At 50.3% G+C, this 14,840-nt stretch overlaps 1 protein-coding gene across 4 annotated transcripts in view; it reads left to right on the forward strand.

The window, feature by feature from the left end:
• The window catches only part of GTF2IRD1 (GTF2I repeat domain containing 1), a 1,036,986-nt gene that overhangs the window by 905,916 nt on the left and 116,230 nt on the right, over positions 1-14,840 (forward strand). For all 4 annotated transcript variants that reach the window (XM_085649787.1, XM_085649789.1, XM_085649788.1 and 1 more), the window contains one exon: positions 2,927-3,119. In XM_085649787.1, the coding sequence (XP_085505913.1) occupies positions 2,927-3,119 (193 nt within the window). The remainder of the gene's footprint in view (positions 1-2,926; positions 3,120-14,840) is intronic.

Here is a 14,840-nt window from a genome sequence, read left to right on the forward strand (position 1 = left end):
ATGTGCCCAAAAGGTGCCCTCATGGGTTCTACCTTGCTGTGTCATGTTGGCCGAGGATGACGATAGTGATGAACCTGATACACAGTTATTATGCAGAAGATGATAATCCTGCTTTGATTCTGAGAATCCTCTATCATAATAAATGAGGCTAGTTTTTCAGAGAAAATAACACAACATTTATTCAGCACCTAACTAGGTAAAAGGTCAGCACAAAAAACTGTTATGTAGTACAATGGCAGGGTAACTGTAGGTGAATGGTTAAGAGACTACCCAGGCCTATATTGGGGTACATTGCGAATCATAACAGCATTTATCAGATACTACCACAAGGTGTGGCTAGTATTTACCAGTTTATGATTGATAAGGCATACATATGTGCTTTCCTATTGTAAACAGATTAACAATATCAGAGTCTCCTTAAAGGTAACTATATCTTTTGGCATACACTTGTGGTGTTGTCCAGTGTTAGAGTGAACTGACATGCCCATAGTTGCCATTTCTAACTGTGCCACAGGATCATCTTGTCTACAAGACCATAGTTGGGTACATCTAATCATTCTTTCATCTTTATCCTTGTGGAACTCAGGGTGGGTACCTACAGGACATAATTCTACAGTGTTTGCTTCTGTGGGTTATAGGAATTCTTCCTCAGGCCTCTTCCTCCCCCAGTCTTAGGCTGTCTATCTCCCCCTTGCTTCCTTCATAAGATTTACACAATTGGAAGATCCCTTTCTGAAGACACTCTTTGATGGATATAACTCAATACTGATTATTCACGTTATGAATATCCCTCCCGGTGCCAGACTAGACATTTTTTCCAAGCAACAGCTCTCGAGCACCACAGCTGAATCTCCACTCACCAGCATGTAACAACATCAGAGAATTCTAGATGGCAATGGGCACCCAGGCATCTCTTCAGTTTTTCCGCACCTCATCGACACGGGTCTGGCACTCTCTTGGTGTCCATCAGAATTCATCAGTATTGCGACAGTGACTAGGTCAAATGTCTCCTTAATTGTCCTCCCTGCAACGTTTCAGGAATAATAGAGCTGTGGTTCGATCGCTGGGCCTATCATCCCCAGCTAGACAGTTCTCCTAACAGTACAAGAATTTGTTTAGGCTGTTCAATTTCTATTCAGTTCCAGCAAAGACAATCTTCTCAACACCCGCTGCCCCAACAAATGTAACACTGCTTTTGGGGAAGTGTGAATATCAGGGATATCATCAGCATCAGTTCCAGTCACTCACCTCTATACTCTGTCAGACCTTCTACCCCCAAACCTCTCTTACTCCTCCCCACTTTCTTAGATGGCCATCTTTGATTGCGGGAAGGATCTTCCATTGTGTCACCAGTTGGGAGGTAATCATGAGTGATCTCTTGGTCATCCAGCTAATGTGCAAGGTCTACACCCTACCCTTCGTGTCCCTCCAACCAACCGCCTCTCCTTCCACCAGTATGTGCTCTCGGGCACATACATTTATTTTGGAGGTGGAAATTCTTTCCCTGCTAAACAAAGAGGTGATGCTTTTAGCAGGGTTATGGGATTCTATTCCCTTACTATCTTGGTTCCAAAGAAGGACTGGTATGAAGCCCATCCTCAACCCTTTCCTCTGGAACCTGTTCATTCTGCAGGACAAGTTCAAGATACTTCCCTTTTGCTAAGTTCTCCTGTGCCCAGTGTAGAGCATTGGCTGCAGTCTTCTGGCCTCAGGGCAACTACTTTTAAATGACAGTTCCCCTCCCCACAAACTTTATTTGAGTTTCATGATGGGGTCATAGCTCAGTTCATAGTCCTGCCATTCAGACTGATGATCACAGCATGCTCCTTTACCAAAGGGCTGACAATCATGGATATGGGGAATCCATGCATTTCCATACCTGGGCTACAGACCGGTGAAGGCAGAATCCCCAGCGCTAGTCAAATGTCATTTTGTGCACAGTATCTTGGCTCCACAGTTTGGGCTTTACTTTCTATGCCCAAAAGACTCACCTTGCTCCCAAGATAAGAGTTAACCTCCATTGTAGCAGTGCTGGACGTGAGCCATAGGAAAGCTTTTCCTCCTGGTCAGAAGGTTGTGGTTCTGCATGATTTAGGTCTGCTTGATGCCATGGCTTTGTGCATTTTGTTGTTGCCTCACTCCATACAGTGATACTTGAGAATGCTGCAACACCAAGGGAGCCTCTCAGATCAGGAGCTGATCTGATAGTCGGGTCATTTGAACACGTTTGTGAATGGTCACCTCCAGTCTCTTGGTGGGTCATTCCTTCAGGCTGCTGGTAGGCTCAGGCTACAGTGGTCACGGACACCTCCTCATCCGTGTCATAGCAGCGTCTGCACATAAACATGCTGGAGCTATGTTTGGTATGTTTTACCATGAAGGCATTTTTCCCTTAACTCTTTACGAGCACCATTTAAATTCTGTTGAACAAAACATCACCATCCATCATATCAACAACCAGGAAAGTGGGGTTGGGGACCTTGTGTTGGAAAGTGATTCATACTCCTGGCAACAGTCCAGAGACTGCACCTATGATAGCCCAGAGCCATAAACCTATCATAGTGATCTGTAAGGCAAATGAGCCACTCCTGGGGCATCATGTAAACATTGTTCTGTAAATGGCAGTTCACCGAGTTGGTGTTCCGTTGCCAAAGCTGTTCCTTGTGATCCTCAATTTAGCTCTTCTGTCGATGATTGGTCAGAACGGTGGGCAAGGTGGTGCAAAGTGGTATGAAGGTGACACAATGGCTGCATGTGATGGACTCACATACATGGTCTTTGCAGAACATAGTGTGCAGTCTTCCTATATAGGCCAAGGTACATAATAGTTGGTAAATTAAAAGAAGGTATTGATTATGAGTATTGCAATTGCTTTGGTTTATTCTTGTTCTCAAAAAAAATTAATAGCTCTTTTTCACTCCTGCAGGGGAAGCTTTGGGGTTGGACCGTCCCGTGCTGGTGCCATACAAACTCATCAGAGATAATCCAGAATCCTTGGAGGTTACAGGGCTCCCAAATGACATACCTTTCAGAAATCCGAACACATATGACATCACTCGGCTTGAAAAGATTTTACAGGCACGCGAGGACATCCAGATGGTGGTCATAAGCCAACTGCAGTAAGTTTCAAGTAGGAGCATTTCTAGAATGTATATATGCAAAGATATATATGTTAATAATGTTAATAAAAATGTCAAAGGTTATTTCGACAAGGAAACCTACTGTACACTCATGCACTTGAGGATTAATATCATATCAACAATTTCAGTGGGTAAAACTGTGTAATATCTACCGAAACATATGCATTAAGTGTAGGTCAAAGAGAAGACCGCTAAGTGAATCTTTCTTGGTGCCTGGTATTATGCATCAGACCTACTCTATAGGTAGTGAGAGGGGAGTTCAGACGCGTTACTCATTTAATTGGCTATCCATTTAATCCACTGCCTCAATGAGGGGTCTTCCTTCAGAAGGTCAGTGTTGTGATGGTTGTTTAATGGGGTATAGAGAAGGACATAAGGCACCCATAATAATGAAAAGGCAGAAAGCAGGGAACACAGTTATGCTTCCGAGGTGTGTGGTGGTGGAGAATAAACAGCATTGACAGCAGGACATTTTAAGGTAGCAGTGTGAAATACTATGGAGGGATTTTCTGTTGACATTGTCTGGGTACTTACATGTTACTGGTGACGTCACTGTAATTTGTTGAAATATAAGACCCAGGATGAAAGATTATGGATTCAAATTGAGTAAGCTTTCTTGAAAGTTCTGCATATACAAATAGGTGCAAAAAATTTATACGTCACTTAGAATTCACATACTTCTCAGTTGCATGGGTTTCGTATGAAGCAATGCAGTATGAGAAATCAAGGTATTTTCTTTTAGCCATAGAACTGTTCACTTATAGTTCAAAACTCAAATGGTAAAATCCACACTATGCTTGCAAACGTTTTTCATGGAAAGTTAATTTTATGTTATTATTTATTATGTTATTGTTTCGGAAATGTTAGTGGAGTTATCTGATGCAGTGATCAAAATAGTGGAAGATGTTCATATATTTTTGTTACTACCATAACAGACAGTCTTTGTATTGCTTTCCACATGATCAGTAAAGTGTTTCAGTTTATTGACAATGAATTCTATAGTTGACAATTTTTTTTTTTCAATCAAAGCTTTCCTTTAGGTTTCCCAAAGAAGAGCATAGGAGACAATAAGAGAAACCATTTGCACAACATCTGTAGCATGATGAATTTTATTGTCTTTTTCCAAGGAGGTCAGCTAATTGGCTGTCAAACGTCCTCCATTCTCATATTTACTCATGTAATAAGACGCTGCTAATTAAATACATTGGTGATTTGCAACTCAATATTACGCATATTTATTCAAGGTTAGATTTCCTAATATTTCAACAGCATGAATAGAAATTTGCCTAGCACCGTAAAGGTACGTTTTAATTCTATTAAGGACATGGAGGCGAGGATTATGCTTAGTCTTTCTCCGCTTTATTAACATATAAACCTCACAGCAGCCCGAAAGACAGATCTTTAAAAATCTTTGAATGCATCAAAAGTAAACATGAACAAAGAAACATCAACTCCCATAACGCCAAGGGAGGTGTCCAACAACATAGTCCTTCCACAGTGTCCATAACCATCTGAAAGAAACACGTTAGTTAGATTCCTTACCTTAGAATATCCCCAGGCATCAGGCTGGATCCGGAAAGATTTTTCGTCAGCAACACCCTTGCGCGTCTCTAGGCGTCGTCTGCGGCTCCGCGTCCATCATCGGCGTCGTGATCGCCGGGATGACGTCGGAGTATTTAGACGACGCCCTCGTGCGCTGACGTCAGTTCTTCTTTTTTCCACGCCAGTAAGCGCAGATCCGGGAAGAGCATACCCTTTAGTCACTTTTTGACTAAACTTTTTGAACTTTTTTGGTTCCTCTTTCGAGTCGACCTCGACTCCTGGTGTCGGTAGGGATGCCCGGTTTCAAGCCGTGCGACGCCTGTCACCGCCTGATGTCGGTCACGGATCACCACCGTCGGTGTCTCTACTGCCTTGGGGCCGACCATGATGCCGAGTCGTGCCTCGACTGCCGGGCCTTGACCTCGAAGGCTAGGCTCAAGGTCCCGGTCGAGGAGGAGGTCGAGGGACCGGTGGCGGAGCCGCAGCCATCACCGTTTGTCGGGATCGAAGTCCTCGCATTCCGGTAAGTCGAGGCCCAGTAAGAAGAAGTCGAAGAGGCGACATCGCTCTTCTGACTCCCCTCGCCGGTCACGCGACTCGGCTGAGGGTTCGGGTGGCACCATCCGCGCGGCTCCGTCGGAGCCGCAGGAGTCGCATCCGGCCCCATACCCTCAGGTCCCTGGGCCTAATGCGACTCCGGGCGAGATCCGAGACATCCTCGTGGCCATGAGGAGTCTCGCTCCTCCGTCGAGGCCTGCCAGCGCGCCTTCGGGCCCCGCAGGTCCGACTGGGAGGCCTAGCGAGCCGGCCGCTCCGGCGCCGTCGCCGACTTCGGTCCCGACGCCGCAGGCCCCCGTGGGATCCAGGCCTGGATCCCGGTTGACCTTATAACCCCCCCGCCGGCACCTACCCCTTCGGTGCCACCCCCGGCGCCGTCTTCGGACGACGTCGGCCCCAGGTTCAGTTCCGGTCCATGTCCGGCGTCTGAGCGGCGCCGTCTCCGGCGCCGATGGATGAGCAATTCATCTACCACCCGGCTCCGACCTTTCAGCCTGTCTACCAGGAGTCGGATGACGGGGATGACTGGGAGGGGTCTGAGGACCCACTGGCACAGCAGTGCCAGTTAAGTCAGGACTGGGCAGGAGAGCTGGGGGATGCCAGTGGTCTCGATACCTCCCCTGACACTGGCTTCATCTCTCCTCCCTCCGTAGCTACGGAGGAGGGTGCTACCTATTCTGTGGTGCTGCGCAGGGCTGCCAAAGACCTTCATCTGGAGCTCCCTGCAGTGGCCGTGAGGACTAACCTCCTCACTGAAGTGCTTCAACCGCCAGTAAGCTCCTTGGAGCCTCTACTGCAGTCCAATGAAGCACTGACTGATGTTCTGATGGGCACCTGGTCCAAGCCCTCCACAGTCACTCCTGTGGACCGGAACGTGGCCCGGCGCTACCGCCCCGCACCGGGCGACCCCAGCTTTCTGTCGGTGCACCCCACCCCTGCGAGCCTGGTTATCCAGGCCTCTACATCCCAGACCGCCTTCCCGTCCACTCCTCTGGATCGGGAATCCAAAAGGTTGGAACAGTTTGGGAAGAGGCTGTTTTCCTCCCTCAGTTTGGGGTTGCGGTCTATTAACACCGCGTGCCTTTTGGACCGTTACACCCACTCCTTGTGGGATACGGTGGTGGACGTGCTGCCCCAGTGTCCGGAGGGGGCCAGGACACGGCTCACCCAGGCTCTTGCTGAGGGGCGGGATGCAGCACGGTACTCGATTCGATGTGGGCTTGACATCACGGACTCGCTAGGTAGGGCGATTGCGACGACGGTGGCGATTTGTCGCCACGCCTGGCTGAGATCCACGAATTTCTCCGGGGATGTCAAGAGCACCCTCATGGACATGCCCTTCGATGGCCGTTGCCTCTTTGGCGACAAAGCGGATAGTGCGCTGGAGCGCTTTAAGGACTCCAGGGCTTCAGCCAAGTTCTTGGGCCTCTTGGCCCCACGCCCGCAAACTTCCGCATTTTGCCCCTTTCGTGGCCAAGGAAGGGGCGCCCCCACGCGTTCGTCTAGCCACAGGCCGCAGAACCAGTCTCACGCGGTCGCGGACGTGGATTCCGCCGAGGCGGAGCAGGGGGACAGAGAGCCGGCCAGCCCACATCTGCCTCAAAGCCTTCCTAGTCCGACCTTTCAGGCCCATTCCACGCCAGTGGGAGGCAGGGTTCGCCATCACCTGCTCCACTGGCGTACCATCACGTCAGACAGGTGGGTGCTGCAAATCGTCCGAAGGGGCTACTCCCTCCCCTTCGAGGCGACCCCTCCAGCCATGCCACCGCAGTACCACTGCATGTGGGGGGATCACTTGCTACTTCTACAGGAGGAAGTTACATCCCTCTTGGCCAAGGGGGCCATCGAACGTTTTCCTGGCGCAGAATTCAGTCGGGGTTGTTATTCCCACTACTTTCTGGTTCCCAAGAAGGGCAAAGGGGGCCTACGCCCTATCTTGGACCTCAGGAGCGTCAACGCCTTCCTCCGGAAGGAGACTGGATGGTAGCGTTGGACTTGTAGGACGCATATTTCCACATCACCGTCCTGCCGGCCCACCGGCGTTACCTGCGGTTCATGGTAGGCCAAGAGCACTTTTAGTTTACCGTGCTCCCCTTCGGCCTCACCAGTGCCCCTCGGGTGTTCACGAAAGTGATGGCGGTGGTCGCAGCTCATCTGCGCAGATTAGGGGTTCCTGTCTTCCCCTATCTCGACGACTGCTTGAAGGCAGGCTCGCCCCAGGCAGTCGTCTCCCACCTCCAGACTACGGCCGACCTCCTACATTTGCTGGGGTTCTTCATCAACGTGCCGAAGTCGCATCTGAGTCCCTCCCAGAAGCTCCTTTTCATCGGAGCGGTTCTGGACTTGGCGCAGTTTCGGGTCTATCCTCCGGAACAGCGGGTTCGGGATATTCAGGCTCTGATTTTGATCTTTCAGCCTTTATCCCGAGTTTCTGTCAGGTTGGTGCTGCGGCTGCTGGGTCTGATGGCCTCCTTCATCCTGCTGGTACGTCACGCCAGGTGGCGGATGCGGGCTCTGCAGTGGGACCTGAAGTTCCAGTGGGCTCAACATCAGGCAACCTGTCCGACCACGTCCTGATCTCAGAGGGCACTGCAAGGCAGTTGCAGTGGTGGCTCACGGACCACGATTGGGTCAGTGGCAGATCCCTCCCCTACCCCAACCGGAGCATGTAGTGGTGACGTATGCGTCCCTCCTGGGATGGGGAGGCCACATGGGAGAGGCGGAGATCAGAGGCCTCTGGTCTCCGGCGGAGTCCCGGCTCCATATCAACCTATTGGAGCTGCGGGCGATCTGGCTTGCACTGAAGGCATTCCTTCCCTCTGTTCTGGGAAGTGTAGTGCAGGTGTTCACGGACAACACCACCACCATTTGGTATTGCAACAAACAGGGCGGGTGGGGTCGTGGACCCTTTGTCAGGAGGCTCTGCGCCTCTGGACATGGCTGGGACATCAGAGCATCACCCTGGTGGTTCAACACCTGGCGGGCTCTCTGAACGCCAGGGCGGACGAACTCAGCCGCTGGTGCATGATGAATGGCGTCTGAACTCGGACGTGGCGCAAGGCCTCTTTCGGCAGTGGGGAGAGCCTTGGTTAGATCTATTTGCCACCGAAGAGAACGCGCAATGTCATCAGTTCTGCGCGTTGGAATTTTCAAGGCGGCACTCGCTCGGAGACGCTTTTCGGCGCAAATGGAGTTGCGGTCTGTTGTACGCCTTTCCGCACATACCACTTCTGCCCAGAGTGCTGAAGAAGTTCAGGTGCGACTGGGCCCAAGTCATCCTTGTGGCTCCGGATTGGGCACGAAGATACTGGTATCCCGAGCTACTCAGTCTATAAATCGAACCCCCGATTCGACTGCCTCTTCAGGAGGACTGTAGGAAGGTGGATATCTGACTATGGTTACCCCCAACTTTTTGCCTAGCGTCTAGCTGGTTTTTCGACTTAGTTGGCCTGAGATCCTGCCATTCAGGGTCTCAGGCTGTCTGCTCTCTCTTTAAAATGGACTCCATGTACCCTAGGTACATTCCCAATTGGTAAGGATCACCTTATTGGACCCTGTACAGTGTACCCTAGGTACCCAGGGCATAGGTGTACCCTAGGCCTCCCAGGGGCTGCAGCATGTATTATGCCACCCCAAGTCTGACCTTCCAATCAGACACAACTGGCTGATCACTCAGCTGGGGCAAGGTCGTGTAATCACCCCTTGCTTAGATATAGTATGCCTATATCTACCCTTATATATAGACACATGTGTACCTATCAGTCACTCCTATGGCAGGCCTTAACAATCCTGGAGGCAGAGTGCTTGGTAACATGTGAGATGGTGCTCTAGCATGAGCTCAGCCTGTCTGCAGCTTTCGGAACCATGTCCTTATAGCTGTTCTATGATATAGCCTACCATATACTCTTAAAGTGCCTTATAATCTTAAACGGTTATGGTAACTATGGTTTGGCTTTATCGAAACATGTCGTGTAAGGTGTCTAACACTGTGGAATAATACCCCCATACCATTTCTGGACATGAGGATATTATTCCCCCCTTCTAGAGGGAAAGACATGTTGAAATCATACTTTACTGTTAGCCTCTGACCAAAGCCTCAGCATCACAAAATGGATGCTGCTGCCACGACACAAGTCTGACCTCCTGCTGCTGGGAGTGATCCCAGCCAGGGAGGCCTGGACAATAGGTTTCCTGCTTGGGGAGGTGCTAGCACCTCCCCAGACAGCCTTTAGTGTATTGGGGCAGGGTGGGCTGAAAGGAATGAGACATGCCTGGGGCACACAAGGTGTTCCTTGCATAGTCCAGTTCAAACCGGCGCTGGGGCACTCCAGCCCCAGCTCTGGCGCGAAACTGGACAAAGGGAAGTGGGTGTAACCACCCCCTCCCAGGTCCCACCCATAAGGCGTGACCTAGCAGGTATCCCAGCCCCCCAGATTAGTATAAGAGTGGGAGTTGGGCCTCAAGACTTTAGATTATCCTGAACCTGCAACTTGAACAGAAACTCTGGACCTTCGACATTCGACGAAAGAAGAAGACTGAAGAATCTCCCTTGTGGCCAAGGAGTGGCTACCCTGTGCAAACAGGCACCATCAAGAGACTACCCTTTGCTTTGCTAAAGTTCTACGAGGGACCGACTGCAGAGCCCGACCAGAGCCTTGACTTCCAGACTTCTCCGACCCTGATCCACATCCACAGCAGAGCTGAGATCCGTGGAGGCGACGAGAGACGTGGGACCGGCTACCTGGGAAAAGTGGCTAGTATCTTCAAGCGCAGCTTCTGAGGCACCCTCGAAGTTGTGCACCGGGGATTGAGAAGCCCCACCCCCAAGACCATCTGCACCGAAGACCAGCCCCCCACACTCCACGAGTCCTGCGTGGGGCCCTTCTGCATTTTCCTGCTTGCCGCGTATGTCCGGTGTCTTTCCCGCTGGCTAGTGGCCTTTGTGACGACGCATCCCGTAATCTTCAGCGCTGGTTTGGCTCCTCCAGACTGGCTCCTGCTCCTTTGAAAAAGAGAAGCACCCCAGACCTTCCTGGTCTGCACCAGAAGCAAGTCCTCCGTTCTTCGTGGGTTCCGCTTGCCAAGGCTTGGTGAGTCCTAGTCCAACTTCGACGCCGCCGACAGCAAGAGCCTTCGTGGGACAGCTCGCCTCCTGGTCCTGGTCGTCCTCGACGTTTCCTGGTCCTCGTGGCTGCAGCGACAAGCTTCACCTTCACCTGCAATCTTCACGACATCGCCTGGTTCCTTCCTGGTTCCACGTGGTCACTGGCTAGTGACCTTGACTCTGTCCCTTCTGCTTGCAGGTCTCCTCTCTTCTTGATCCCAGCCTTGGGATCCACCGGACACTCTTCACTGACTGCCTGTCAGCAACTTTCCTTCAGGCATCCATAGAAGTCCACGACGAAACCCGACGCAAGTTCACACCTATGCACCCGCAACCTGTGGGCTAGGTAACTTGGGTACTTCGGTGCTCACAAGGGTAGTGACTATCCTAGGGTCTAGTTTCCGAGTCTCGACTCTCTAGCTGCTTTAGAAGTGTCCTTAAACTGTTAATTTCCAACAACTACTAATTCTATCGACTTTTACGCATTACGCGTGAGTGTTTCCACTCTGCACCTGAATCCCGTGGGCCTCCCACTTCCTAACTGTTGCTAGTGTAGTGTAGCCCCAGCGATTCCCTAGGCCTAGGCCTATCCTATTTCCGTGACAGTGGTCCTTATACCACTTACTTAGTATATGGTTTGCGTGGCCCCTAGGGCCTAACTGTATTACTTACCTGTGTGACTTAATGTATGCTTAAATAAGACTGTGTTGTACTTACCTCTAATCTCATGAAGAGTGCTGAGGGTTTGACTAGAATAAATACACTTTATTTTATATATATATCTGTTGTGGTGTCCTTTCATTTGGTATTCAAGGGATTATATATGGTATCACAGCTGGCTTCACATGCCATTCAGAGTTTAGCCTAAGACTGCTCTTGTCCATGCTACCACTAGGATAGCTGGTCTATAAGGTTGACTTTACAACCAATCACCATAAGGGTATTTGGACTGATATAAGGTGTACACTAGAACTAGTGACATCATACATCAGGCCAACTTCTCACATTGGTGAGCAGCGGTTGGGATCTGAGCTTGCTGTTGTAATACCATTGTAATCTTGAGATACTAAATTGAAAGATCACACAGATATTGTCTAGGTACATATAACATAGATTATAATACTTAAGTCCTACTGGACTTAGTAGTTGTAGGTTGAAGGGAGTAACACACCCTGACTACAACTACCAGAGAGGTTTAGTAGAAACAACTAGTGTAGGTAGGTGCACACACCACACCCTCACTAGATCATGTCTCTGGGAGGAGATCAAGTAGATGCTCTCTCAGGAGGGTCAGGTCTGAAGAAGACCCCCCTCTAGATATGATACCCTAACTTTTCAGGAGATGAGACAATTGTGTACCTCCAGAAGAATAAAACAGGGTGCAAACCCTACCCTCCTTCAGCTAAGACAACTCCTAGAGGAGTATGATGCTCTTAAAGCCTCACAGGCAGGTACCCTGGGTACAAAGGGGGGTCTACCCACCACAGATGAGTCAGATGGGACTTCAGATGAAGAGGTAGACAGCCAGGGCCAAGTAGGAAGACTTAGCCAGGCTAACCTAAGCTTACATGGGAGTTTGCATGGGGTCCCCCCATACAGACCCCCAAGTGGGCTTACACAGAGAAGCAGGAGGGACAGATCCCCTTCAAGGGAATCCATCCACTCCCATGTCTCTAGTATCTCTAATGCTTCCTCTCACAGGGGAATGACTTCCCCTGAGAGAAAGGAGCATGAAGCCAGAATGAGGGAAGCTAATCTGAGGATTCAGAGGGAAGAACTTGCCCTTGCCAAGGAGAAGCTTGCTCTGGCTAGAGAGCAAAAATTGTGTGGGTCAGAACCCACTGGTGGCAGCAACATTCCTAGAGATAGGGATAGGTCTTATGAGCATAGAAACCTAAGCAAGATAGTCCCCCCATATCAGAATGGGGATGACATCCACAAGTGGATGACTGCTTTGGAGAGGGCCTGCAAAGTACAGCAGGTACCCCAGAGTCAGTGGGCAGCTATCTTGTGGCTCTCCTTTTCTGACAAAGGTAGAGACAAGCTCCTCACAGTCAGTGATGAGGATGCTAACAATTACAAAGTCCTGAAGAGTGCTCTGATAGATGGGTTTGGCTTAACCACTGAGCAATATAGGTTGTTGTTCAGAGACACCCAGAAGACACAGACACAGGACTGGTCTGATTTTGTGGATTGTGCCACTAAGGCTTTGGAAGGTTGGTTAACTGGCAGCAAGGTGCAGGACTATACAGGATTGTACAACTTGATTATGAGGGAGCAGATCCTTAGTAATTGTCAGAACCAGCTTCTCCATCAACACCTGGTAGACTCAGATTTGACCTCTCCCCAAGAATTGGGAAAGAGGGCAGATAAATGGGTCAGGACCAGGATTAGGCCTAAAAATCAGGGTGGTGACCAAAAGAAAGATACCACCAAGCCTCAAGAGAAGGGTGGGGATAAAACAAAAGAGAAATCTTCCTCAGGGCCCCAAAACTCCACACAGGGTGGTGGGTCCCAAGCTCCCTCCTCTACCACAGTTAAAAAGCCTTACTGCCATGAGTGTAAAACTCCTGGGCATTGGAAAACTGACAGCAGTTGCCCAAAGGCTAAAAACAAAACTGTTCCTCCAACTACTCCTGTCACACCACCTATTACTGTCAGCAGTAATCCCCCAGGTGGTGGGAGTGCCCCCAAAAATTTGGTTGGGTTTTCTTGGGGAACACAGGGGGACCCTGGCTTAGCCAATTCTCCTACAGCAGCTACTCTTGTCTGTGATGGTGGCATGGGGTTTGCCAACTTCACTGCCTGTCCCAACACTTTGGGTAGGTACAGACAGGAGCCCTACATCAATGGTAGAAAAGCTGAGGCCTACAGAGACACTGGAGCTAGCATCACTATGGTGGCCCATAGGTTAGTTCCCTCTGAGCAGCTTTTGCCTGGTTTCTCATACCAGGTAACTAACATTGATGGCAAACAGAACAGTCATCCCATGGCAGAGGTATGTCTCAGCTGGGGAGGTGTCACTGGCCCTAAAAGGGTGGCTGTGTCTCCAACCTTGCCTGTGGACTGCTTACTGGGGAATGACTTAGAACTCTCAGCTTGGGCTGGAGTTGAACAAGACACCCATTCCAAAATGGTAGGCCTTTCACAAAAGGGTAGTGGGGTTGTGCCAGTCACAACCCCTGTCCAAATAGATTTCCTCCCTGAAAAGGTTGGAAGGGCAGTGGTAGCCACAGCCCAGGCAAAGACAGACTTCCCTGTAGAGATTGGCAGAGCTGTGACAGTCACAGCTCAAACCCAAACTGAGTGCCTCCCTGAAAAGGTTGGCAAGGCTGTAATGGTCTCAGCCCATACTCAGACTGACATAGGTGTAGTGAAGCCTGAAACTATGGATCACTCCACACAAACAGAGAGTAGTGGGGAGGAAGAAAAGTCTCCCTCTCCCCAGACATTAGGAAAAGGTCAGCCTCCTCAGGAATCTGACCTCACCACTTGTGAAGGAACTGCCCCAGAGGTAGCCAGGCCTGGCCTGGCAGAGCCTCTGATGTCAGTGGCCCCTTCCAAGGTGGGACCCAGTCTGGTGCAGGTAGCCTGCCTCTCCCTACCCTGCCTCAGTCAGCCCAGGGCTGCAGAGGTCAGGGAGGCCAGTGGACCCCAAGAGGGCCCCTGTCCCCAAGAACCCCCCCATCAAAAGAATGAGGATTGCCTGGCTAGTAGCCCTAGCCAGGTGATGGTTAAAAACATTCCTGAGGGCTCTCCTTTACAGGTAGTTAGGGACCTCCCCCAGAGGGATTCTGTTGGACACAGGCAAACATGGGACCTCAGGGCCCCAAACCTGACCTGTCCCTCCAGTAAGCCCACAAAAGGGACCCAGCCTCCAGCTTTAGGTAGCCAGAGGCTGACCCTGAGAGCACAGTGCAACTCAGTGAAAGAAAGAAAGGCATCCATAGTGGAGGATGATTGGAGGAAGCTGAGGCCTCACTTTGAGGACACTCACTTCAGTACTCCATCTCAACACCAGCCTTTTACTTTGCAAAGACACACCAAAGGTAGAGATTCCCTATGGTGGAGACCCTATGATACCTTTAGGGTGAGGGATTTCTTAGTGGACCATGAGACAGGGGGTAACCATGCCAGTGCTGGTTCTTCCTTATATGGCCACTTAGGCAATAGAGGCTTACCTTGTCAAGGCCAGCCTTATCTCCTTTCGTTTGGGGGGGGGGGTTGTGTAGGAAGGTGGATATCTGACTATGGTTACCCCCAACTTTTTGCCTAGTGTCTAGCTGGTTTTTCGACTTAGTTGGCCTGAGATCCTGCCATTCAGGGTCTCAGGCTGTCTGCTCTCTCTTTAAAATGGACTCCATGTACCCTAGGTACATTCCCAATTGGTAAGGATCACCTTATTGGACCCTGTACAGTGTACCCTAGGTACCCAGGGCATAGGTGTACCCTAGGCCTCCCAGGGGCTGCAGCATGTATTATGCCACCCCTGGTCT

This window comes from Triturus cristatus, chromosome 3_2, assembly GCF_964204655.1.
Source record: "Triturus cristatus chromosome 3_2, aTriCri1.1, whole genome shotgun sequence".
NCBI classification, from domain to species: domain Eukaryota; kingdom Metazoa; phylum Chordata; class Amphibia; order Caudata; family Salamandridae; genus Triturus; species Triturus cristatus.